The 27,083-nt window shown below is 44.9% G+C and overlaps 1 protein-coding gene and 1 long non-coding RNA gene across 2 annotated transcripts; both read left to right on the plus strand.

Annotated features, from left to right (window-relative positions):
* Positions 1 to 26,215, plus strand: LOC121594658 (neurogenic protein mastermind). The gene is made up of 10 exons (XM_041918157.1): positions 1 to 235; positions 2,205 to 2,749; positions 3,368 to 3,793; positions 3,884 to 4,288; positions 5,499 to 5,809; positions 5,876 to 6,049; positions 6,149 to 6,301; positions 7,616 to 7,848; positions 7,933 to 8,210; positions 24,833 to 26,215. Exons 2-10 carry the CDS (start codon positions 2,629 to 2,631, stop codon positions 26,143 to 26,145), a joined length of 3,414 nt encoding a protein of 1,137 aa, XP_041774091.1. The 5' UTR covers positions 1 to 235; positions 2,205 to 2,628; the 3' UTR covers positions 26,146 to 26,215.
* On the plus strand, positions 13,702 to 19,117 carry LOC121594659. Its single transcript, XR_006004999.1, has 3 exons — positions 13,702 to 16,464; positions 16,530 to 16,828; positions 18,772 to 19,117. It is a non-coding gene; the product is annotated as an uncharacterized LOC121594659 (long non-coding RNA).
* Positions 26,216 to 27,083: the final 868 nt, after the last annotated feature.

Here is a 27,083-nt window from a genome sequence, read left to right on the forward strand (position 1 = left end):
GAACGCCGTAGTCGTTTGTGCACCGCCGTCCCGACCACCCAACAGACGTCTGTTCCACTATAGCGCGCTGTCGATTTTTTTCTCCTCCACACAACGTCAGAGAAGTGAGTGTGCGGAATAGCGAGTGCAGCGAGCGTTCCTTTCTTCGGTCTTTTCGGCGTGTGTCGCGTAGAAATTCGCGCTTCGCAAGGCGGCTCCACGGCGTGTGTGCGTGTCCCCGGGTGTGTTAGCGGTGGTGAGTTGTGGGTTCCCCAAAAAGTCCGGCCCTGGTGGCGCTCCGTGGCGTGTTGTTTTTTGCGCTTCTTCCGCCAAGGAGTTAGGGTTTCGGCGGTTGGCAGGGTTAGGCAAGTTGGCGACGACGGTACAGGCATTCCCCCCGCACGGTCGCCCCCTTTGACCCGGTGCGGTGGCTTTTTTCATTGGTGTGTATGTGTGTGTGTGTGTTGGTGGATGCGTGCGTGCATGTGTGTGTGTCCCTTTGTGTGTAGGGGGAAGCATTTTCTGTAGAGCTGGAATGTGAAATTTTCCATCAAAAGCGAACGCAAATTGACGGTAAAAGCAGTACCCTCGTTGGCCCTTTCGTTTCCCCTTTCCCTGCGCGGTTCTTCGCATCGTCGTTAGGTGTGAAAAAGAGTTTCGTTTTCTTCTTCGCTCCTCCGGCGGCGTATAGTAGTATAGTGGTGGTGGTGGTACTGCTGGTGATGGCGTTAGTGGTGTTGGTGCAGTTTCCAAAGTGCAGTTGTCGGACCACCGGAAGGGTCAAATGCGAGACGGGGCAGTTCATTTTTGCGTCTCTCGTTCGTGTATCGGCGTAAAGGGCAATCACGGCAGCATTTCAAGGGCTCTCCCGGTGGCGTGGTTGGCGAAAAGAAGAAGCGCAATCAACGGTATGTGGCCAGCAAGAGCACAGTTGGGAACGGTTTTCCTTCCCGAGCCAGTTAAGCACACGCCAGCTGCTGAAAGTGGACACTCTTGTGAATGGCGAAGCATCGCGGCCGACCGTATTCTTTCTTGCTTGGTTTTTTTCTTTCTAGTTTTTCGTTTGTCGATTCTTCTCTCTTTCGCTCATTGGTGGTTGCTGTCAGCGCCGTTCCATTTTCGCCTTCCCAGCTGTCAGTGCGAGAAAAGGTTGTGTGTTTGCACCACACACTCACACATTCGCACACACTTAGGAGGTAGGTTGCTCTGCCCGTTTCATCTGGCTGCCTGTTCGTTGGTCGATAGCGTTAGATAGAAAGAGAAAGAGTGCGCTTATTAGTTTTCTGCTCGTTTGTGTGCGTGTTCATTTTTCGTTCCGTTTGTCGTCCATCTTTGAATTACTCTCATCATCAGCATCATCATCATCATCATCGTCGTCGTTGCGTTGTCGCTGTCTCGCCGCACACCTTACCGAAAAGCGCTACCGCCTACCACCGAGTAGCAGTAGTACGTTGGCAGAATCTTTTCATCCTCCAGCGCGTAAACCGCAAATCTGTCGATCGGAATATCCTGCTAAATTCTTCAGCGGTCTGTAAAGAAGCAGTGAGCACGGTGACCGTGAGCCGCCGTGAGTATTCGTGTCAAGTGGTGGACTTTTTTTTTTGCTTCTCTCTAGTCCTTCTAGTCGCCTTTCTAGGGCATGCTACAGGTTTGCGTCATGTAAATTCATTTCCCTCTTCCTCGGCGTGGATCCTGTTGCAGGACGGAAGCATTCGCATGCTGCCATTATTAATTTCGAACGCTTTGCTTTCTGATGGCCCCGCGTCGCCATTGCAACCTGAAGCGCCGGAAGTGAAAGCCGCCATATAGGAAAAGAAAAAAAAACTGTTTTTTTTGCAGGATGAAAAGTGCAAAACCACACGTCACACCAGATGATGTTCGAACATGTGAAATAGGCCGGTTCCACCTCTTCGCATCGCGCGTCTAGTTTCCGTAGAGCAATCAAGCCGCGATCGAGTACTTTTCACACGCTAACCTACTATCGGACGGGAGAGATACACGCCACGGTTGCTTGCCGGTCCGTAATTGGCGAATCTTCTTCCCCCTAACCTATTTCAGAAGAGTCACCTTGCTGTGCGTATGTGTGTGGTGCGTGCGTGCGTGCGTGCGTGCGTGTGTGTGTGGTTCGTGGGTGGGAATGCGTCTTACTTTTACATGCGGAAGACGTTCATTCGATGGTTGTTTAAAAGTGATTTTTAATTCATTTTTTGCACTTCTTTTTACAGCTCTCTTTCCCAGGCGCGTCACAGCACATTGGTGTGACCGGGCGGTTTGTGGCGTTTTGCTGGTGTGTGATCGAATACGCCAAGTGCGCGACCCGGCCGACAGTCCGTCGTTTTATTTGGTTGCTGTTTCTCCGTGAGCACCAGGAGGCTGGATTGTGTTAAGTGATAGCGTGTGAAAGATACTGTGTCCCTTCCCCAAAAACGACCAAAGCGTGTACCCGGTGTGTGCGTGAGTGACTGTGTGCGGGAAAGCGAGAAGCAAGTGTGTGTGTGTGTTGTGCTGCAGAGGGCGAGAGGAGCAGGCACAAGTGGTGTGGAACGTTTCGTCGTCTTGCCACAGACGGCGGTCTATGACCGCTGGAAAGAAAGCAGCAGAAGCAAAGCAGGCATTTTGCGGTAGAAGTGAACAGGAAAAGGCCTCAGGATGAGTTGCCCGATGCCGGAAATTGGTTCCTGCATCTCGCTGATATCGAAGGCCGATATCCGCTACGAGGGACTGTTGTTCACCGTTGATCCGGAGCGGTGCACGATCGCCCTTGCTCGAGGTAAGTATTGTGGATACAGAATTCCACAAAAAATGCGGCTGCTCAACATGATCCTTTTCCTTTCTCGTTGTTTCTCGAAAGATCGTCTGTGAGAAACACGTGCTTGTGCTTTGCTTCATTGCTGATTTATTGGAATACTTTTTTTAAAGCAAAAACTACTGCTATCAATTAGCAAAATAGCTAAAACTTCACCTTTTATCCACGATGGGTTATTTTTAATGCTCAATAATTCGGCCGAAGGATAGCAGAGATGGAATGGAGGAAACAAAATGTCCTCCCAGTAAAAAGTGTAATGGAGGTGTAGCAGAGATTGTTGTAATACCATGTGTGTTACTGATGCTATCCAACCTAACTGTAGAATAAATGAATTGTTACAAAATGTATTAATTATTCTGTTAGCTATTTACTCATCAATTATAGTACTCACTCGGCTAGTATCGCACAAGTACACAACCTATTGCAAATGTAAAACAAAATCAATGAAGGAAAAGCAAATGGCGCCCATTTACTAATTATTCATGTTCCGTATTGTTCTATTTCTTTTTTTTCTGCCCTCACGATGGATCGGGGGTGATCATGTCGTCTGTTATCCGCACGTGGCCCCGCACCACCTTGCAGTGAAGTCGTATGGTACCGAGGATCGGGAGACCCAATTCCCGATTGCGCCGCAGAACCAATGTTACGACTATATCCTCTTCCGCGGGACGGACATCAAGGATATTCGGGTGATCAACAACAACCCGGTCCCGAACGATCCGGCCATCATGCAGATGCATCTGCCGCCGCAGCAGCCGCCCCAGATGCCGATGCCGAACAAGCTCGGTCAGCCGAGCTACCAGTCGCCCCAGGGCTTCATGATGCCGCAGATGGGTGGCCCACCGACCGGTGGCCCGCCCGGCGGTCCGATGGGTGGCGGTCCCCCTGTCACCGGCGGTCCGATGGGTGGTCCACCACCGCCAGGTCATGCACCGCAGATGGGTGGTGGCGGTGGCGGCGGCGGCGGCCAACCGTACAACGCTTTCGGTGGAATGAACAATCTCGGAGGTATGCTATCGAATGATTTGAATGTGGTCGGAAATAAGCTTATTGTTGTTGGTGATGGTCGTTCATTCGTTAATGGTGGTGGTGGTGAAGATGGCGCAGTGGATGGTAATGGCTCGAGCCCACAGCAACAGCAGCAACAGCAGCAGCAACAGCAGCCTCAACAGCAGCAACAGCAGCCTCAGCAGCAACAGGCGATGGACATGTTCCCGAAAGCAGGATCCACCGCGGCGACAGATCTTCCAGCCGGGTTATTAACAGGTACCCCCAACGCACGGTCGATGCCAAAACAATCGCCGTCCGCTTTTCTTCCAACAATCGCTACGTCCGGCTCGGTGGCAATGGTACCAGGAGCGTCTCCTCGCTCTTCCACTGAGCATGAGCAGGCCGTTGTTAGTGATCGTGGATCGACAGGGGCCGTACCGGCTGTTTTTGGTGGTGTTGCTGCGGAACGCAGTTCAAAGCGAAACGCTCAACAACAACAACAACGGCAGCAAGGTGGGAAGAATATGATGAGCATCATACACACCATCACATGTCGTATGTGCAAACTAGGGACAAAAACACTTTATTTAGTTTAAAACACACTTTCTTAAGCATAGGCCAAAAGACAGTTCTACACTACTATACGCACAATATGCTTTCATGTTTTCAGTTCAGTTCAGTCATATGTGCATGTAGATTTTCCTTCCCGAAGCATATTGTGATATTATTGAGCTCTCGCGTTTATTTAAAGTACAACACATGCATATAGAGCCTGGTACATTGCGAAACGAGTCCGTTTGTTATCATGCCCTGGCGATAGCGCTTTGTTTACCCGATAACGTTTATATTCCACCCGTTTTTTGTTATTGTTGCTACGATACTTCCGTTTTCTGGTTTGCATGTGTGTACATATGCGCTTGTTATTGCTTCTCCTTCTGCATTATGTGCTAGATTCACTATTTTCCCATACGAAACATCTGCAAGGAGTTTTTGTTGTTGTTGTTGCTATCTGATGTGTGGAGTGAAGTATGAAGAAATGTAAAGAATATTTGCTTCCCTTCATTAGTTAGTTTTTAAATGTTTCGTTTCATTTATTGTATATTTGCTGCTACCGTACTTAGACTATACAGGCATAATTTTTCTTTATTCAGTTTTTCATTCAGTTCTTTCTGTGCAGTTCATCCTTTGTTAGAATTGAGCTTTGAATTCAATTTACGTTTCAACTAAAGGTGCTGTTGTCGCAAGGGAGCGTCGCTATTCATTCATTTCAAATTGTACGATTGTAATTCGCGATGAGAAAACTTTCCAGGAATTACTATAATTACTATAATTGACCGCCGCTGCCGAAGTTGCTGTTGATGCTGTTACATTCATTAGAAACCATACCGGAGACAACTGCGCCTTCTTCACTGACTGCTATTTCATGTTCATTGTTCAACTCATTTCATATATTTTGTTTCTACGCGTTTTGGTTCTTATTGCTTGTTGCTTGTTTATTAGGTTTGTCATTAAATGATAGCTTAGCTTAAGTTTTCTATTGATTTTCAGCTTTCAGTTACAATTAACATTGTACAGTTACAGTTTTATGACACAATTTAACATTAATCTGATATTCCATTCATGTTTATTATTTAGCATTATCGTTATTACTATCCATTACAAACATAGGCATATGCTGGATTCGTTCAAAACTATTAAACTTTGTCCTATATTCTCCACACAGGAAGTGGATCGCGTTCGGGAACTCCGAGCAACATGTTGTCGCGTAAGAGTCCGACGGTGGACATTGCTGTGCAGACGAACCAGCAGCAGCAACAGCAACAGCAGCAACAGCAGCAGCAACATGGACAGCCGCAACAGCAGCAGATGATGCAGCAGCAAAACAACCGCGACGGTGGCAATAACATGCAGCGCAACAAGAACAACCAGCAGCACCGGGGAAATCATCAGAACAACAATATGCGAGAGCGACGCGATTCCGGCAAACAGCAGCAACAGCATGGTGGCGACAATCAGATGAAGGAAAATTATAAGGTACATCCCAACTGCTTTCCACTTAAACACCGGTGTGTTTGAACTCTTTTGTTCTTTCGATTTTAGCCAAGACAGCAACACCAGCAACACCAGGGACAACAGCAGGGGCAACAACAGGGTGGTGGCCAAAACCGTGGCGGCTGGAACAACAATCGTAACCACCAAAACCAAAACAATGGTGGTAACGCCATCATGCGCCGTCCTCGTGGAAACATTGGCCAGCCGCAACAGCAGCAGCAGGTATGGCCAATGGGCTAATGACGACATGCTGTGGAAAGGATCGAAAGCTCAGGTAGTGGTGGAACGTTTATTAAAGCGGCATGTACTTGTTTCTTTTAGGGTGGAGCCGGCGGTGCCGGTGGAGGCCAACGTGCTAAGAATTTGCTTAAGTTCGAAAACGATTACGATTTCGAACAGGCCAATAGCAAATTCGAAGAGCTTCGATCGCAGCTTTCTAAACTTAAGGTGGGCGAAGAGTTGAAACCAGAGCAGGTATTTTATTTTTTTATTTGTTATTACTTTTATTTACCTCCACACGCTACACTCCATTGTCCTTCCCAGTTTCCTTATCCGTGTTGCCGGTATTGTACAAACGCGTATTAAGTGTGCCGTTTGCACGATATGCCGGCATTGTACTACCCAACACGACTGAAGATGATGGTTATTGCTAAAGGTTTTTGATTTGAATGTGTGTGTTTTCTTTTATTGATGAATGGATGTTCATCAGTATCTAAAATCAAGTAAATGCTTCACTTTAAATCTACTGTTTTCCATTCAATTCATTTGCGTTCATCGAACGCGTACTGTGAACTCTATTTAAATGTAATAGAGAATTAAAAAAATCACGATTTCTTACGTTAATAGGAAATCATTGTTTAACAACCACATTACCAAAACGGACGGAAAGGTTAACCCGTTTTATGCCCCTTTTTAAAATGTTAAAAAATAATTTTGTTTTACTCTACCAAACAATGTTATTCAAATTTGTCAAAGTTTTTTACTTGGTAATTATCCAAAAAGTCTCAACGTACATTTTTCACCGAATGTGTATGCTATGTTAAATAATGCTTTTATTAGTTTTCATTGTTTGCATTCTTTTCAAGCATATATTAACCAATGCTATTATGTTATTTGTTCTAGTTTTTTTTGTCAACGAAAGTGATTAAAACCTCTTAGCTGTTAACGTTTCTATTATGCACTATGCTTTGTTTGTTTTTTGGTTATTTTCTTTTTGCCAAAACATAATGTTATGTTGCAATATTAATATTGTTCATTTTTTGTTACTATTAATTCATTAATTCAATATGTTCATCATACAATTCATGAATTGAAAGACGAAGGTTACCTACAGTGCGTTTGTGTTTGGCTATCACATGTATATTATTTATTGGACCATGATGAAAAGACAAAAAAATAAACAGATTTGATGAATGGCCATGGTTTTCCTTGTTTTATAATTTGTTAAACAAGAAAAATCGTGCAATGGTACACCCTATAAAAAGAACCTAGCACAAAATTTAGAGTAGTCAAAATTTTGCTGTCAACCATCTTCTTTCTCATCTCATCAAAATCCCTATAACAAGAAAAAGTAGTTCGTTCCTCACTACACGCACCTATCTCTATATAAAGTGTGCATAATATGCGCAACATATTCGGATATGTGCATGTGTGATGAACGGGTTGTTTTTGACGTTTTATACAACCAAAATTTAATAAATCATTTCTCCTACATTTATAATGTTTCGTTCCTCGCGCTGCGGACATGATGATGCTATACTATTGTTATCAAATAAACTGGTGGTGCAGATCACAACCGAAACGTTGGACAAGAAGGACGATTCAGGCAACGAAACTGGTGCCGGTGAGCACGAACAGGAGGAGGAAGATGTCATTTGCTACGACAAAGCAAAGTCCTTTTTCGACAACATTTCGTGCGAGGCGGTCGAGCGCGCGAAGGGAAAGCAGCAGCGTACGGATTGGCGCCAGGAGCGCAAACTGAACACGGAAACATTCGGCGTCGGGTCGACCAGACGCGGCGGGTAAGTGTCCTTTATAAAAGCAATATCGAGATAAATGCATTATAATTTTAATGTGTGCGTGTGTGTGCGTTTCCCTTATAATAGATACAACCGACGAGGTGGTTACTTCCACCGTGGCATCAACTACCATCGTGGAGGAAACAACTATCGCGGTGGTAACAACTACCGGGGCCGCAGCGGAAACCGCAACAATCAGTTGAACGGTGGCAACGGCATGTCGCATAACCGATCGGGCGGACAGCAGCAGAACGCGTCCGGCAACAATGCTAATGCAGGTGGCCAGCAGCAGTCGAATCAACTAACCTCGACTGCCCCGGTCAGCCAGGATCAGCAGCAACCAGCGGTCATAGAAGTGGCGGCAGGTAAGCAATACATATAAAAGTCTTACTTTCGCCTGTTTTGCAATTGTTTTGTTCAGGATTCGCGTAACCGTTGTTTAGTCTGAATCGAATTTTCTATATTGTTTGATTGAATTTAAGCCAAATGGTTTGGAACAATTGTTCAATTTGTCGTGCAAGGCCCAAGAAAACAATTGTATTATAATGACAAGAAACAATCACGTACGAAAAGTAATATAAATCGAAATTATTAATGTATTACAATCTCTACTAGTAAGTTAGACTAAAAATTACTTACTTATCCGGCGCTACAACCGCTTTGCGGTCTTGGTCTGCCTCAGGAGTGTCCGAAACCGCTCACGGTCTCGCGCCTTCGTCTGCCAGTCCGTTATCCCGGTCTTAATGGCGGACGCCTCCACGCCATCTTGCCACCTCAATTTGGACCCACCACGCCTCCTCTGTCCTTGTGGACGGCCTAAAAAGACTTTACGGGCTGGGTCGTCCGTTTCCATGCGTACAACATGGAAGGCCCACCGGAGACTGGCGAGCTTGATACGCTGTACGACAGTGAGGTCGCCGTACATCTCGTATAGCTCGTCATTATAGCGGCTCCTCCATTGTCCTAAACTAAGACTAAAAATTACGATCACTTAACACATTTCATTACCCATGTTATATCACAGAATCAATAATTGATGCTTATTTTAATTCCAGGTAAATAATGCCACGGAAACCGGATCACCACGGATAAACTGTTACTTTTAGAAAGCTGACTAGTTCCATAAAAAACGATTGAGCAGTAAGAGGAAAGAGGATAAGAGCTATGTTGCGCGTAAACGCAGATGGAAGATTGAACAAGTAAAAGTAGTGAAGAACAAAAGAAGAAGGTGCACAATATCTATAGCAAAAATATGTTTCTCGTGCACAATACGTATTAACGAACGCGTACAGGAGAGGAACCAGCAAAAGACAACATCATCTTCCTCCCCTATACCACAATCTCCAAATACTGTGAGAACGTATCTCGGAAGCCCAGAACGCGCTGGCAGCAAATGTGACAAAAACAAACCAACAAAAAACCCCCCGTACTACCGTAACAGACTGGTAAAGAACGAAATTGTACAGTGCAAAACATGAAACGAATGGGGGTTCTATGGATAAATATTGTGCACCGGTTTAATAATAATGTACGTTCAACGATGATTTGCATACTTCTAAAACCAACAGCAGCTCAGTAGTGAAGCATAGAGCAAAGACAGTAAAGATCTTCACGGCGTTTCGATGAATGTGGCTGAAGTTAAGCCTCCCATCACTACGGAGTGACAATGGCAGTAAAGTGGCGAACATATTGCGTCGAGATATGAAGAAAGTAAACCACCACCCCCCCCAAAAGTATGCGAAACATGGATCGTACACGATCGATCCTATGATGGTGGAAGAAGGTGTTGTGTGTGCAGCCGCTAAAGTTGGATGATGCGACTATTGCATAGGATTATTCTCGAGCAAAAGCGAATAGCAGCAGCATACCTATCCGGTCGGCTTTATATACGAATGCAGGAATACTGGTTCAGTATTCGGCGATAGGGGCGAACCGATTTCCCTGTCAAATTGTGCATTTTCAACGACAAACAACAACACAATCAGCATAAGCTGACCATATAGAGCAGAACGATGAACGAAGGAACACACCTGCTGATCAATATTGCGAAACAACCATCGTCTGGCAACTATGCACACTTCCTCCGTGGTGATGCCTTTACATTGTCGTCCGCTTTGTTTGGCTTCCTTGTGCTGGCAACAGAGGACGAACAATACGCAGTCACCGATACGAATTCTATACCCAATGCAACATTGTCGGTACAGTCTCATCCTCCGATTATTCTCGTGTGTTGCACTGGTCGATACTATAAAGTGAAGTGCGGACGAACGGGATTCGTCCATCTACAGTCGTTCGTATAAGGAAGTACCGGCTGGTGGTGGTGGCTGGTTGTGCTTTCCAGCTTCTGCCAATACGTGCAACGTGCATCGTTCATCGATAAGTTAAATTTATTTGTGTTAGAAATAGTGGAAAAAAAGCGGCACGCGCGCGCTGCCCCGTTCATCCGCAGATGAAATGCGATATTCTTCTATGTAAACGAGAAAAATCGCACTGACCTCGGAGGTGCAGCGGTGTGGGTATAGGTGGGAGCAGCGAAAACCTAAATGCACTAGAAACAGTGTCCATATGTTGCATATCTACAAAATCGCTTGCACCATGAATGTAACTAAGCATCAACTAAACAGACGGTAGAGAGAAAGAAAGAACAGACAGACCCCATGTCGTCTGTGTAGCGCAAAACGCTGAAAACAAACAAACTTAAGATGAGTTAACAGAACCCGCTTCCCTAACTGACGGATAGGCCTCTCTTTTTTTCATTTTGCTATCGAATGCGACGCGCGCCTGGCAAAGGATGTGTGTATAGCGAACATGAACGTGCTACTTGGCAGCATTGGTGCGTGCGACGGATAAACAATGCCGTCCATCAGTCCGGAGAAGAGAAGCGGTGTTAGAAGAAAAACAAACAAAACAAAACAAAACAAAATAACTACACTGTAGAGGTCACACACTATTCCCAGCTGGCTTTATCTGGTTTCGTACAAATCGGTTTTAATGATTTGGAAATAGTCGTCGATTCGAGGGTATCAAATCTCACTTTTGTTAAATGATGAACACCAACGCCCCGGAGGAGGAGCGTCAGAGTTGTTTCCTTCCTGGTGTGAAGTTTAGAAGCTTCGATGTACCACTTATCACGTTTACGCGCTACTGGCTGGGGGCTAAGGGATGACGGGGCATTGAGAGCAGAGATATAGAAGAAGAGCGATTTGCTCGAAGCGCTGCATTATCCAACCGCTCCAGTACCACTCTACGTCAAGAGATTAGGAGATCATTTTGGAATTGGAAACTTCCTGAACAGTACTTTAAAAAAGGTTGATTGCGGCGCCCAATATCCATAATTAATTTGTTTTTTACCTTAAATTTTCTAAGATTTTCATTTTTCATTCTTTATAAATTGTATTTAGTATGCATAGTTTTTTTTTTTTTGGTATTAATTTCGAGCATAACCACTGAAGCGTGTGGTGCTTAAAATCTGTAGTTAAACGAGGCTCACTGCTACTGCTAGTTTTCATCTCAGTGTCTGGTGCAAAACGCTTTGCTGTTGATCGCTCACTGTCCCTCTCGATATCTGTTATTTAGCATGAACAGAAATCAAACGATTTATGTGAGATGAATCAATACAATTTCAGTACATAGGGTATGCAGCCCCGATTCCCTGTTCCCAAACACACACACACACGTACCAATGGGATTACACTCAGGACGATGGTCGAAAATTAATGTTTCGAAAGATTAGACTTGAGCGTTATAAACGATCCTTCTTGTGCGTGTAGAGTAGGGACATCGAGTATAGTAAACAAACCAGATGATTGCAGTATTGCAATCACAGAATGTTAAAGCAAAATGTAGATCCGTAATCTCGCGTAAAGATTTTGAATCGCAGGGACATGCATATTGTTTTCTTTTAGAGGCAAGCTTGGTGGACGAGGAAAACCTCAAAACTCCCAAGAAGAAATAATATGAAGCGAGTGAGATGTAAAGTGCGCGCTGACACAGACGTAAAGCAGTAGTAAGCAGTAGCAGCAAGTGTGACTTGATTAAATCATTTGCTTGTTATTAAAACGTTACATTTGAACGACACATGTTCGTGCGCCCGTGCAAAATCCTTAGGGTAGAAGGTACAATACTAGGTCTTTCTAATCGAGAGGCGAGTTTATTTCCGCCCGCGTCGTAATGAACACCAGTCAAAAGCAGCATAACAATAGCCGACAAAACAGTAATGAGGCGTCGTAACTGTGAAAGTGTGCGGGCGTGTGTAAAGGCCAATAAAAGCAAGATCGCTAGGAATGGATTTAATTATGAAGGAAACAAAATAATACCAGCTAAGTTTTTGGATTAATTATATTTAAAACAAAAGTCGTCAAAATCGAAACCGGAAGAGTCGAGAAGGAAATATAAAACAAGAAAAAATATGAAAAATGCATAAACAAAGCCGAGCGTTCATTTAGTGTTCCAGCGAGCGTGTTAGCGTGTATGTATGTATACGCAGCTGCTAATAGACATACTGCGCTGGGATGTCTATCACCGAATGATTCCGTTCATGAAGTGATAAAACCACGAAAGAATGATGGGGAGCACATGTTGCAAATAATCATGTACCTTTTCTTGTGCGCATGTTTCGATGGCGGTGTGATGGTGGCGAATGTAATTTTCTGGACGCGTTGTTAAAATGATGATTTTAAAACAAATCGTTCCGAAGATTTAATCGTACAGTTTTTTTCGGATATAAAACACACATATACGTATATAGTCATCCAGCGCAGTTGAATGGGTGAAAAGGCGGTGTGTCGGAATGTGTCTCACACCCTCGAAAACGACGAAATCAAGCATCGAACCACGTTCCCGGATTGTGAAACGGAGGAGAGCACTGCATATTATACTGGGAGGGATGATGGAAACCACCGTGGTTGTATTGCTGTATGCGTGTGCGTGCTGCGTGTGTTTGTGGCTATATATGTGTACGGTTTTCACCACTTTAAAGAACTTCCCTTTAGAGGTAAGCATAAATCAAGCAAAAACAAGAAACAGAAACGGGGGCAACGCCCACAAAGAAGACATGGGACACAAAAGGATAAAAGGTTAAAATACATCAACAACATTAAAACGATAAAAGTAAACTGTCTAACGCCGGCAACCTTCATCTTTAACCAGAATGTTAAACGAATTAGGCAAATATAGGCAAACATGTTTGAAGCGCAAGAAAGAACAGTAGGCAAAACAATGCCGAACAACAGTGAAAGTACACAAGTCAGAAACAGAAAAGAAAGTAATAGTAGTAGCGGCAGTATGCAATTGCATAACAGAAATATAACTCATAACTTTATAAATAATAATCCAAGAGAAGTAGCAATGTAACAGTCATGGGCCATCACACCACACACACACCAAAAGCGATTGAATTAATTGCATTAACAAAAAGTGAGCGGTGCGTAGGATGACAGCAGGATTGGGATGTGTAGTGGAAGGGTCAAAGACAAATTATAATCCGGTGCGAGTGTATCACTGTAAACCGAGTCCATTAAAGGAAAGAACGAAGATAGATAAAAGAAAGAGAAAAATAAGAGGAGAAAAGCGAGTATTCGAAAGAAGAGAAAAGAGGTCTCTTAGAAGGAAGAGAAAAGAGAGCGATAGAGAAAAGAGAAAAGAGAACGATAAAGAGAGAGAAAAAAGAGTGAGAAAGAGGAGAAAAGAGAGATAAAAGAGAAATAGGAGTAAAGAGAGAGAATGAGGAGAAAAGAGCGAGAAAAAGGAGAAAAGAGCGAGAAAAAGGAGAAAAGAGAGAGAAAAAGGAGGAAAGAGAGAGAACAAGGAGAAAAGAGAGAAAAAGAAGAAAAGAGAGAGAAAGAAAGAAAGAAGCGAATATAAAAAATAGAATAGGGAGAGAAACGAGAAAGAAAAGAGGGTAGAAAAATAGAGAGAGAGAGAGAGATAGAGAGTAATGACAGAAATGATATAGGAGAGATGAAGAGCCGAGGGAAATAAATACAAAAAAGAGAGAAAGTTGTTTTTAAAATATGGAAAACCGACAGTTCAACGCGAACAAAAAAACAAGGAATGGAAGACAAGGAGAATAAAGCAAAGCAAAATTATGAGTACAGCCTCGCTAAGGATAACAGCAGTATATCTGAAGAATAGAACGAAAGGTGTATGAATGCATGAGCAGACAACAGAAAAATAAGAAAATGAGAAAAATGTGACGCTATTTTAACGGTCAGATGTGCACCCATATGGTAGAGGCGCAAGAAACTACTAACAGAGCACGTATTCCCCTCTTCACTACAATTGGGATTTTCGCATCAATGATAATGTACTTCTTGTTGTGCTATGCCACATTTCGCCGCCGTTCAATATATGTTGCCGCACCCGAAGTAACAGCAAGGGATAGGCATGAATGGTGGTGTGTAGCACTGTGTGTGGTGTGTGTGTGTGTGCTGTAAACGAATAATTAGCCTGAACGGATCGTCGGGTGTGTATCGAAAAAGTTTAAGAAGAGAAAAAAAATCACAAAATCGATGTGAATAACATAATATATAGCCTATATATATATACATGTAATTACGAACAGGATTTGCTGCTAATTAGTGGAAACAGGAAGCGATGATAAGCGTGCCCAACGTGAATATGCATTGGCGATTCCAGGCGCGATAAACCTGAGGGCGGCGTGTACATCTGTAGGTGAGTGTAACGCCAGTTTAGGATGCGTCAAAAAGGGACGTTGAAAGTGCGTTTGTTGCCACCATTATATAGACAGATATGAGTAGAAGGGGAAGCGAGAGCGAGAACGAGAGAGAAAGAGAGTCAGAGTGAGACCAAGAGAGAAAGTAACTAATGCCAGCCGAACCCGGAACGAAAATACAAACCACACGGAAACGTACGTAGAAAGGGAAGCAACAACCCCATGTCTCTCCAGTAGCAACTTTAGCACATTTGCAAACAGCTCCAAAAACGTTTTATTGTTCGGTGTTACATGGTTTGTAAAGTAGAGGAAACAATTGTATCCACCGCAGTGACAGGTGATATAGGGAAATCGTTCCCTTCATCCACTCGCAATACATACGCATCAACCTCTGTCGTCGTCCATTTGTTTGGGCTGCCTCTGTGAACTTCTTGTACATGTGTACATGCACGCGTATCGTATGGCAAAATTTGGGTTTAAATCTATTGTTCTGTTGCGTCAGTTATACTACTAACAACCACTACCGGATTGCGTTTGGTGCGAATTACTTACCCATTTGTGATAGTTTTGATCCCGGTGTAGTTTTGATCCCGGTGGCTTGCAGTGCATTGGTTTTTTTTCTTCGTATATTTTAAGCATCATAACTGTGACACCATATGAAATTTCTATTATCTATCAGGAGCAAATGGGCTGAACAAAGCAGCAAAGGAAAGAAGAAAAAAAAATATCTCGCCACTTAAACTCAGCATGAAAGAATGGCTTATTTGGTGGCGGTATGTCAAAAGAAGAAGTTATCGGAGGGATCAAACATCAATAGAAGGGTGTGTATGTGGTAGCGAGGCTGGACACACCACGAAGAAGAAGGCTTAAACGTATGAGTGAAAGCTGAAAAACAAGTGAAATGGAAGAGGCAAAAATATACTCTAAATACTCCTAGGCCCATTATAGAGAAGTAGAGAGAAGGCGGATAGGGGAAACCGCTTAGTTAAAATGATTTAGAGAAAAATTAAAACCAAGCTGAAGGGAATTTAAAATCGGACGTAGTTTACAAAAAAGGATACAGATGATGCCTCACGCGGGGGTACACAGCTGTACAAGAAGCTCCCAGGAGAGAGTACCATAACTACTGAAGACGGCAGGGCGGGGAGGGCTATGATGCTATGAAGACGAGTGTGTCGTGATGAGAAAAGCCCATGTTCTTTCTCTACACCACCACCACCACCACCATCTCCATCACGGGAAGATCCTTTCTCCTACCCCGCACACAGTCAATCTGGGTGTGTACGTGTGTACGTGGTGGAGTATGGATTGTTGTGGATCAAACAATACCAGGAGAGCTACAAAATATGCAAAATGCTTCTAACAAAAAAAAAAAACAAAACAAGACGATACAAAGGTACCGCGGATAGATTGTATGGAAATTATTGATGAAAACAAGAAATAAACAAAAAAGAGAGGCAGATGAAAAATACCCCTTTAGAGTACAAACAGTGCTCTATAGTAAAGAAGCATATAAAGGATTGTGTGTGTGTGTGTGTTTGTGTTTTTACTTCCTCTGGTGCGCACCCAATGTTGCGCTTTTAACGAAAGAAATAGCGAATTAATTAATAACAAAAAAAAAACAATTAAATCAATATGACGGCTTGATCTGGATTGTATTGCTGCATGTTCTTCTTGATTCTAACTCAGTTCAAATGTCTTCCGATCACTATCTACTAACGAATGGCTCTTGATGCTTGCACGGCGTGTCACGACCACTTCCAATTAAGCGTGTCGTCACAGTAGCCATCGAAACTTGCACGAACGTTGATTATACCAGGCCGATCCTGGGAATTACCTGCAGTAGGTGAAAGGGCGTAAAATTGCTTTACGAGTTGTGTAATTAACCAATCGAAGCAAGCGTGGTGTAAAAAAAGGTGTGGACTATAGTGTTGGACCACAAAGGGGTACAAGCGGCAGCAGCGATCCGTGAGCCAAACTGCTCTTACTAATTATACTATTTTTATTCTAGCGCTAGTTTGCCCTTCAACGACAAACATAGATCGACCGCGTCCTTGTGGATTGGAGACGACGAAAGTAACACCACAACAACACGTGGAAAGTTGCTATCGCAAAGTCTGCTTAAGGATATTGAAAGTAGTACCCCGGAGGACCACCATCGGTGACGTCAATAGTGACGAACGAATCGAAAGCAACATTTGCGAATTCTAATGAGATATGACTCGAAAACGGAAGAAAGCGAAAATAAGGTCATTGACACTGGAGACCACTAAGGTGCTCGTGAGTTGGCGTAGAACGAGAACATGTAATGTACGTATGTAAAGCAGATTCCTCTATAAGGGGGACATAAATCGATGGAATTGTTGAAGCGAGTGTACAGCGGTACAGCTGTAATGACAAGCGTTGTGGCGGTTCTTACAACTTAACTCCATTACCCAGGCACACTACACTGCCTATTGCGAAACCGCTGGTCTATTCGTTTCCTTTTCTCCTTTTTGCCCAACTACACGTAGGACCTTAGTGTAGTCGGTTTTGTTGTTTGTTTGAAAACAGTAGCAGTCGGGGTCGGTTGCGAATGTTAGTAGTAAGGGAAAGGAATCACCGACATCGAAGTGTGCGCTCTCGTCCACGTAGGAGAAAAAGGTCGGACAGTATTTATTACCATATTATGGTAATTACTTTTCCAACCTGTGCGACAGCTCGTGGCACACTGAACTCCCGGCTTAAACTTATGAACATGTGCTCTAACGACTCCGGTGTGGAATGAATCCTTTCACCGAGAAAGCAATAGGGCATATTGCGTTTAAGTGATCGTTGGTTGGAGAACTTCAGAGAGTTGGAGAAGTGATTTTGCTTTGACATTCTGGTTCTATTTAGGAACTATTTTGAACCGATTTGAATGCCTTTTTTGTTCTTGTTGGGATATTTGGCTGCAGTATTGCTGATCCCTACTTCAACTTCTTCTTCTGCTTCTTCTTCTTCTTCTTCTTTGGCACAACAACCGTTGTCGCTTTGTAAAAGCTGTTCTTGCTGCAACATTACTTTTTTGTTTGTTGTACAATCCAATTTCTTAATCAACAAACATTAGCCAAATCTCAAGCATTTCCAAAACAGAAATGTCACCACATAATGTTGATTGATGTAAATGGCTCATGCTAGGTAGTATTGATTGGAAGAAAAAACACAAAGGCTCTCCATCGCTATTTAACGACATTAAAGGCGCAAGCCACGAAGGCATTGTTGAAAAATAATTCAAATTGTTCGGTACAATCAAATCCACCAACCACCCACAATAACACCTGGTTCCTTCGCGGATAGTATTGAGTCCTTGCCAGGCCGCGGTCGTGGGTCCGCCCAGTCCGGTACCACCGCGCGCTTTCAGTTAATATTTCAACGTCAACGAAGTGTGCTTTAACGGTCCGGTAGCACGTGGGCTGAACGCTTTTCCCTTTCGTTTCCATTTTTTTGTTTGCTACTATTTGGCCCTCACCTCTCGCCACGCGGAACGCTTTAATTATGGGGGTCTTCTGCCATACTGCTTGAAATACGGAACCAGCTCCCTTCTCCTTCGGGCTGGAATGGCTGGAAGTTTAGGACATTATCAAGATTGATGGCATTGTGGTGAGCTTCCGGTTTCAAGCTTGGCGTGCCTACGTGCTACTACCGTTGGCGTTCCGCCATTTGTCCGCTGACATGTGTCAACCATGTGTGTGTGTGTGTGTGTGTTGCGAGTGGAATTTTGGCGACCGACACGTGGCTGGCACTAAACTTCCCTGCTCTGGTGCTGGCCAAGACCATTTTCTCCTGTAGCCATCCTGCCCTGACAGAGAGAAAGGGGATGGTGGTGAAAGTGTGGCGGATAATGTTTCCGTTCGCGTGGGAAAATGTGAGGGAAATGGAAACGGTTTATTTTTCCGATGCCCGGGATACGATAGAGCAAAGTTTAATTAACTTACCCTAGCGAGAGAAAGAGGCTGGATATGGATGTTACCAGCGGGTTGTGGGTGGTGCGGGGAAAATAGTTTTGTCGGTTGGTTAGTTTGTTTGGTGGTTAAATAACCGCAACGGAACGCTGTTACCAGTTCATTAGCAAAGCTTGGCTCATTTGCATACGAAAGGATGTGTGTAGGTGTTATTTAAAAATATCATAAATCGTTCTCGCACGATTATGGGTGTGAAACGCGTTTCTTTGTTCTTATCGTTGGAGATTAAGATAAGGTAAAAGTACCTTCATTAAAGTTGTCTTTTTATAGGATGAAAAATTGAATGAAGCAACACAACAGACAGCACCAATCATCCCAATCACTATAAAACGAGGGTAAAAGGATATATGAAGTAGTGGTGATCAGAATCGGCTCCGGAATCGGAATGGACCTCGGAATCGCAATTTGCTCCGGTAACGGATTCAGAATTGACTCTAGAATTCGAATTAGCTCCAGAATGAGAATCAGTTCTTGAATTGTAATAAGAAGATTCAGGAAGAAAATCAGTCCGGGAATCCCCATGAGAATGGATCATTAATAATAGTAAATTGTGATTCTTTGCTGTTATCAATAAGTAGCATCATTGGATCCAAACGTCTATTCTTATGAAGATTCCGAAACCGATTCCGATTTCGAAGCCGATTGCAATTTCGGAGCCAATTCCGATTCGGGAGCCGATTTCGATTCCGGAACTGATTCCGATTCCGGTGCCAATTCCGGAACCGATTCTGGAGCCGACTCCGATTCCACATTCGATTCCGATTCCGGAGACGATTTCATAATTGCCGCGATGCCAACTACTACAACAGATACGCTCGCACAGCCCGTTACGATTTCCTCACCTGCCATGACCACTACAGACGCAGCTTTGTTTACAAACGAACCACATCTTGACCTTAATGAGCGAATGCTTGTTACCACCACACCTACTAGGTCACCTCCCGAATGCTTAGCCGCTCCTAAAAAACGACCGAAGCGAAACGCTAAACGGACTGATGAATCTGCTGACGCTGGCCCGTCGGATGAATAGCAATCTTGCACAGCATCCGGCGATGCACCTCGTTCAGCTCATCCCAGTCTCTCTATCTACTACCAAAATGTACGTGGTCTACGAACGAAAACTACAAATCTTCGCCTGGCGCTATCAGAATCAGAATATGATTTTATCATTCTTACCGAGACTTGGCTTACTCAGTCCATACCTTCTTCGCTCCTCACTGACGATCATTATCATATCTACAGGTGCGATAGGAATCTTTCCAACAGTGCCCTCTCACGCGGTGGGGGTGTTTTAATTGCAAGTTCCTCTTCAATACCGACATGTGAAATCGCATCGCCTAATACCATACTGGAACAACTTTGGATCAAAACATTGCTGCCAGGTGTCTCTGTTTACATCGGCGTTGTTTACATTCCGCCTAGTCATGCGAATGACCCCGCAGTGATGAACGCTTTACATGATAGTGTACGTGAAATTTCAAGCCGCATTAAAGAGAGCGATTTATTATACGTCTTCGGAGATTTCAATAAACCTGATATCAGATGGGAGCTGACTAATACATCAGAAGCCACCGATTGCTCTCCATGTTATTCTGTCATGCATTATGCACCTTTATGCAATTCCGTGACTAATACCGATTTCGTTGATGGGTTGCATAGTACCGGATTATTTCAGTTGAGTGGTATTGGAAATCAATCTGGGCGTCAATTGGATCTGGTCTTCGCAAACCTTGCCGCAACCAATATTTTGTGCGACTCAATCACACCTCTGCACTCTGTGAATGGTACTTCGGCTCTAGAGAACTTCCTCCCATACGTAACACACTGTAGTATTCCACTTCTCAGTGAGGACTTTCATCATCCTTCATTGGATATGATGATTTATTATCCCGTACAACTATCCCACACCACCAACAGTCACACTCGCAGTACAGTCAATAGAAATTTCTTCAAAACGAATGTGGAACGTATGAATGCCCTTATTGTGTCGTTTGACCGTAATTTTGACTGCTCCAACTTTTCCACTATCGACGAAGCCACCGATTGCTTTAGCGTTTTTATGCGCTCAGCGATTAATTCCTGCGTTCCTGTTGCTCAACGAAAGCCTGGCCCCGATTGGTCTAATGCATCTTTAAGACGGTTGAAAAAAATAAAATCAAAAGCCTACGCGGATTACAGTAGAACGAGATCATCGCTGCATAGGAGAATTTTTTTCGATGCACTGAACAATTATCGTCGACATAATCGTGTGCTCTACCGCTCCTTCATTCGTCGTACTGAAAGGCAGCTATTTTCTAAGCCGACACGGTTCTGGAGCTTCTGGAACAAACGGCGCAATATAAGAAGTATCCCTCCGTCAATGAGCTACAATGGCCAAACTAGTATCGATACATCCGATATTTGCAACACTCTCGCCAATCGTTTCGCTGATGCATTCACCCTTCCTGTTCACAATCCTAACACACTAGCAGAGGCCACCCGCAATACTCCATCGGATGCTATCGATTTTATTATACCCACAATTGACGAAGCATTAATTGCGCGCACACTCAACGATATAAAACCATCTACATCATCTGGACCTGACAATATTCCCGCATACATATTGAAGCACTGCCGTCAATCACTCGCACCCATTCTTGCCAAAATATTTAATGATTCCCTTATGCGTGGCACGTATCCTGAGTCCTGGAAACACGCGCGAATGATTCCTATCCATAAAAAAGGCAGTCGACTTCATGCTAGTAATTATCGTGGCATTGTATCCCTATGCGCTTGTGCAAAGGTGTTTGAGCTCATTCTATACAATCCGCTACTCACAGCAGTTCAAAACTATATGAGCCCTAGTCAGCATGGATTTCTCCCAAGGAGATCTTCCACCACAAATCTTGCTGAATTTGTTGGCTACTGCTTCGACAACATGGATCGTGGTACTCAAGTTGATGCAGTATATATCGACTTCAGGGCTGCGTTCGATAGTATTTCTCATGATATTCTACTTTCGAAGCTAAAAAAACTCGGTTTCCTCGACTGGCACATCACCTGGCTGCGTTCATATTTAACTGGTCGTTCGTACTACATAAGTATAGGATCTCATCGTTCTCACTCTTTCACCAGCTCCTCCGGTGTGCCTCAAGGGAGTAATTTGGGACCGCTACTCTTCCTCATCTATATTAATGATCTATCTTTCGTTTTACCGCCAGGCCAACACCTAATGTACGCCGACGATGTAAAAATATTCGCTCCAGTTAGAAACGACAGTGACTGTGTACGCCTTCAAACGATCCTTGAGAATCTGGATAGCTGGTGCAGCAGAAACGCTCTCCAAGTGTGTGCTGATAAATGCCAGTGTATATCATTCAGCAGAGCCCGTCACCCCATCACGTTTACATACACTATGCTCAACACGGCTTTGGCTCGCACGACATGTATCCGTGATCTGGGGGTGCTACTCGATCAGAAGATGTCATTTCGCCCTCACATTGATAGCGTTGTTGCGAAGGGAAATCAGCTACTTGGTTTAATTACGCGGACCTGTAGCGAGTTTACCGATCCCATGTGCGTCAAGTCGATCTTCTGTGCCATCGTAAGGTCGTGCCTGGAGTACTGCTGTCCGATCTGGTGCCCGCTTGGCGTTGGTGACATCAATCGCCTCGAAGCCATTCAACGGAGACTCACCAGGTACGCGGTTCGACTCCTTCCATGGCAATCCCACCACGCTCGGCCCACCTACCATCAGCGGTGTCTGCTTCTCGGACTTGAACCACTCTGCTCTCGACGTAAAAACGCCCAATGCCTTTTCATATTTCGGCTCCTTAACGGAGAGATCGATTCCCCGGCATTACTAGCCAGCATCAATTTGTTCGCTCCCTGTCGGATTCTTAGATCCAATTTCCATCTCCGTGTTCCGCGTACCCGCAACAACCATAGCCAGGGACACCCTATTATACGTATGTCCCTCGAGTTCAATGAAGTGTTAGATTTGTTCGATTTTAGTATGTCTACTTCCACGTTCAAGGAGAAATTGCGTCTACGTCACATGTAATGTTTGCTTATAACTAGATGTTTATTTATATGCTCCTTAATTTAATTATAAGGTTGCCGATTAGACATGATGATCCGTCGGTTTATATATATGAAATAAATAAATAAATAAATAATCAAAACTTTAGTTTACCCATCACAAGTATGAAGAACAAACCAAAAGACCTAGAGGGAAGTCATACAGGACTACTAACAACAAAATCATATACTGTCCTAAATCCATTTTCAACACAGTCATCTTACGACCATGTCTTTAAACAATATTGCCGGTCCCGTATTACAGTTGTCAACTCGCACAACTTAAGAAAATGCACGTCATGGGTTCAAGGACTATTCTACTATGAGTACAACACCCACCAACAAGCTCATTCGAGGCTAAGTAGGCCCAGGCATAGACCGATTATGGGTTGTTACGCTACTATAAGAAGAAGATGCACGCTTTACCACGGAAAGTTAGTGAAATAGTAGTCGACCAAAAATGGATCTAATTTGGCAATGAAGAATCAAAGCCAATAGACATTAATTGAATTGAATTCACTTTCACCGTAACCAAAGCTACAACGCCATCCTTTCTCCATAGAAACGCATTCCATTTGCCGGCCCAGCCAGTGCCGAGCCTTCCTAAGCTGTCTGCTGATTGGCCACATCACCTCCTCCTCCTCCGAAACAGCTCGAGAGGACGGGGGTTAGTGTACATCGCTAGTACATCATCTACTCCTGCATCGCTGCAAAACCACACAAAAAAAAACACCACCACCGCTCGTCAAACGACACATAAATCAATCTGCGTTTCTGCATCGCACTACCACCGGCATCCTTAAAGCAACCACTAAACCAACAGCTAATCGCCAAGCAGGGTAACCGCCTCGCCCGATAGCGCTGTCGTTGGGGGCTTAGTTTAGTTTATTTTATTATCGAAAGCCATTATTGTGCCCGCAGGTCTGGTTGTTGGTACCCAGGGCAACAGACCGCGTGGGCGGAGCGGGTAGGCAGGAGGGTAGGTCTCGCGTCCCTCCGCCATGGCAAATCGAACGCTTCACTTCCGCTTGATCAATAGTTTCGAAGGGGGTGTGTGTCGCTGTTTGTATGTGTGCGTGAGGGTGCAATGAATTGTTTCAGTATGCATCTCACTTAACCCCTGGCGGGGCACGCTAACGATTCGGTTAGGACCGTTAATGTAAGTGTCATAAAAATTTAATTGTTTTTTTTTTGTTCTTACCACTTCGTGCAACCATTTTCTTTACGGAGTTATTAACATACTAATTAGCTGGCAATATACCGTTTTTTGCCGGATATTATTAGCGAAAGGTTCGAACAGCATTAACCCGAATCAAACCCGAGCCCGAAAACGCACAAGGATATTCGCGCGAAAGTTGCAGGGTGAGAGGGACAAGCAGGCCGAAGAAAGGAGTCGTCTTCGTCTTCGGGTCCCGATGGCAACTGGCGTGAATGGGCTCGGTGTGGGTAGGTTCTTTGCCGTTACGTTCAGTTGACAACCAGCTATCGATGGAGCGAGCAAGGTCCTAACAATACTAGCCGCAGGTACTTTGGAGTGCGATTAGAATGTGAAGCGTGTGAAATGTGCTGAGTGTAGTGTATGTGTGGCTAATCGAAAAGCGTTAATATTCAGTGGAATGATGTGATAAAATCAATCAAGGATATCAAAAGAAAAGATTTCTTCAGCCCAGCTTCTCTAACAAGGATTAATTGAAAGCCGAAAAGACTGAAGTGACTTCGCAACTAACCGTTTCGTCATGATTGACGACGACGAGGATGATTATGAAGGATATTGTGAGTAGTTTGTACGGATAAGTCTCCCTGGCAGTGAATGGCGCAAAAATCTTGAAAGCAAAACAATTGTAAAGCTTTGAATGTGTTTAGCGGAACATTTCTAATAGATGAATGTATTAAAAAAAAGGGATTCAAACACGCTATTGGTGCTCTCTATTCGTGTTACAAAACAACGTGACACGTTTTGTGATGAGAATGGCCTTTGAACGACACAATCAAGGTTGGTTGGGAGTTGACCAGAAATGGAGAAATGTTCCACGTAATAATCAGAACAGGCAGCAGAGTAGAATGTTTGATTCCTTTTCCACGACCACAGAGCCCGAAAACTATCTAGAGATCTCTCTTGAAGAAAAACAACTCTTTTGCCATGTGAAACTACTCAATTGAATTATAATATCATTGCCATCAATCGACATTAACTGCCCGCTGGAGCAAAGATACCACATCACCCATGGATTGATGGATTATTGTTTTCTTTTCCCAACACTCCCTACAGTTCTTCGGCCCGCCAACGAGTACAACATAAAGGAAAAAATCATTCAAGCGAACCAGGAATCGTTCGCCATTCCGACGCCACCGTCACCGCGGCAGCATGTGAGCGGGGAGCGGCGGGTAACCTTCCGGGAGCAGCTGGTCGACTACGAACCGGACGATTACAGCAGCGAGGACGACGGGTACGGTGCTGCTAGCGCTGGAGGTGCTGGAGATAGTGGCGGCGGTGGCGGTGGTGGTGGAGCAGGAGGTCCTTCCGGGCATAAAAAGAACGCCCTCATTAGAACGGTGGCCGATGTGCATCGGGATGGTGAGGGAGCTGAGGTTGCCGATGGTTCCGGTGCGGACACAATCATCGAGGAGCTGCACCTAGACGATCGCCGAAACGGGACACCCGAACAGGAAGAGGAGGAGGAGGAAGAGGAGGTGGTGGTAGAGGAGGAACAGCTCGAGGGAGACTACGACGAGGACGGTGGCGACGGGGCGGACGATCGTATGGAGAAACATAAGACTGGTGTGGAGGGTGAATCGATCGTGTCGGAGGAGGAGGACGAGGAGGGCGACGAAGTGGAAGAGGAAGCGACACTGCACGAGGAGCCGCAGGTAGAGGAGGAGGCGGAGGAGGAGCAGGAGGAAGAACCGACGGACGGTTCGAGCATGGACACGGAGATACACAACCCGGAGAGTAGCGAGGACATTAGCAGCAGCCCGCTCAAGACGTACCGGAGCGAGGCGGACTCGCGCTCCGTTTCCGGCGATTCCCAGGCCGAGGAGACAAACCCGGGCGAGGAGGACGGGAACGTGGTACAGTACGAAGATGATGACGAAGCGGAGGATGAGCACCGTCGGACGGGCAGCAATGGAGGTGGTGATGATGCCGGCGATGACTCATCTTCCGACGGTGAGCGTCCGCTCGAAGCGCACCGGGCGAAACGGTCGACGACCTGCCGGCGGAAGTGCTGCCGGCACAAGAAGTCGGCCGGTGAGAAGCTGCCGTACTACAACGGCTTCCGCTCCGAGTACGGGCTGTCGCGGGAGGAGCTGGAGGAGAAGAAGCGACGGCAGGAGGCACGGCGCCAGCGGGTCCGCGAGCGGCAGCAGCGCCGTACGGCCGAGCAGCGGCAGAAGGCGCAATCGAACGAGGAAGCATTTGCGGCCTGGCTGCACGGCAAGCTGCGTAACTCAATCAACAAGCACCAAAACATGTACGACGTGAAGCAGAGCGGTTCGTCCGGTCGGCAGCAGCAGCAGCTCCAGAATCCGAAATATCGTCGTCGAAACGGTATCCACACGATGCAACAAATTTCCTACGGTTAGCGAAGATACTATGGCAGTAAAGCTGCAGTGAATGAGGCTAGTTTTGGGAAGGTTTTTTCTTCTTCTTTCAATAAAAATCAACATTTTTGCTTGCAGAGGATTGTGCTTTGCGGACACAAAGAAAGAAAGATTGTGCTTTTTTTTGGGTCCACTTTCTTTACCTTTTTTCGCTGCAAAAGCTGCAATTGCACATGGGCACACGGCAGCACCAACCAGCATCATGTGTGCAAATGCTGTGCAGCAGTGGTCGGTCCGTCCACACAGCAAACACACGCGTTTCTCCCTTCAACTGCCGCAGTAGCCAATGGTCATGGAGCACGCGATACTTCCGTTAAGCGCACGGTTTCGGTTCGGCCAAAAGCTATCGAGAGGAGGGCTACTGTTTTGTGCACGCTTCTGCTTTGTTTTTCAAATATAATTAATTCGCTTTCCTCACGGTGCCCAGCTTTGACCACAGTCATTTGCTATGCATAGGTCCCCCTCCAAACCGTCGAGGGAGCAAGCAGCAGCAGCAGCATTGAGCACGCAAACCGCACGCAATCGGGGCTTTTTTTGCGCCAGGCTTACTGGGATGCTTTGCGCAGTGTGTTTCCGTCATGGCGTCATGGTGACGTGTGACTTTCCACGGAAAGGGACAAATCGGTGATAAAATAACTATTGCCCAAGAAGGAGGCGATATTATAATATCATTACATGCTAATTTGAGGGAACAAATCGGATTCACACTGCAGTCCGTTTATCGCCGCACTGCCGCAGTCACTGAGGTGTTTGGTGAAAGCGTAAACGATTAATTAAATTAAGATCCCGGGGGGGGGGGGGGGGGGGGGGGGGTAAATAAACATTCAGAAATACTTCGGCTTACACCAATCCTCTGTTTTATAAAACTTTTTATTTAAAGTCACTAGTAATAATATAATATATTAATAATAATAATAATA

The sequence above is a fragment of the Anopheles merus genome, chromosome 2L (assembly GCF_017562075.2).
Source record: "Anopheles merus strain MAF chromosome 2L, AmerM5.1, whole genome shotgun sequence".
Classification (NCBI taxonomy): Eukaryota; Metazoa; Arthropoda; class Insecta; order Diptera; family Culicidae; genus Anopheles; species Anopheles merus.

Excerpts from the sequence above, each read along its gene's own strand:
- LOC121594658 (XM_041918157.1), top strand. The coding sequence starts at position 2,629 with ATGAGTTGCCCGATGCCGGAAATTGGTTCCTGCATCTCGCTGATATCG. Across the intron at positions 4,289-5,498 it reads ACAACAACAACGGCAGCAAG|GAAGTGGATCGCGTTCGGGA; the intron begins GTGGGAAGAATA and ends TTCTCCACACAG. Across the intron at positions 5,810-5,875 it reads AGATGAAGGAAAATTATAAG|CCAAGACAGCAACACCAGCA; the intron begins GTACATCCCAAC and ends TTTCGATTTTAG.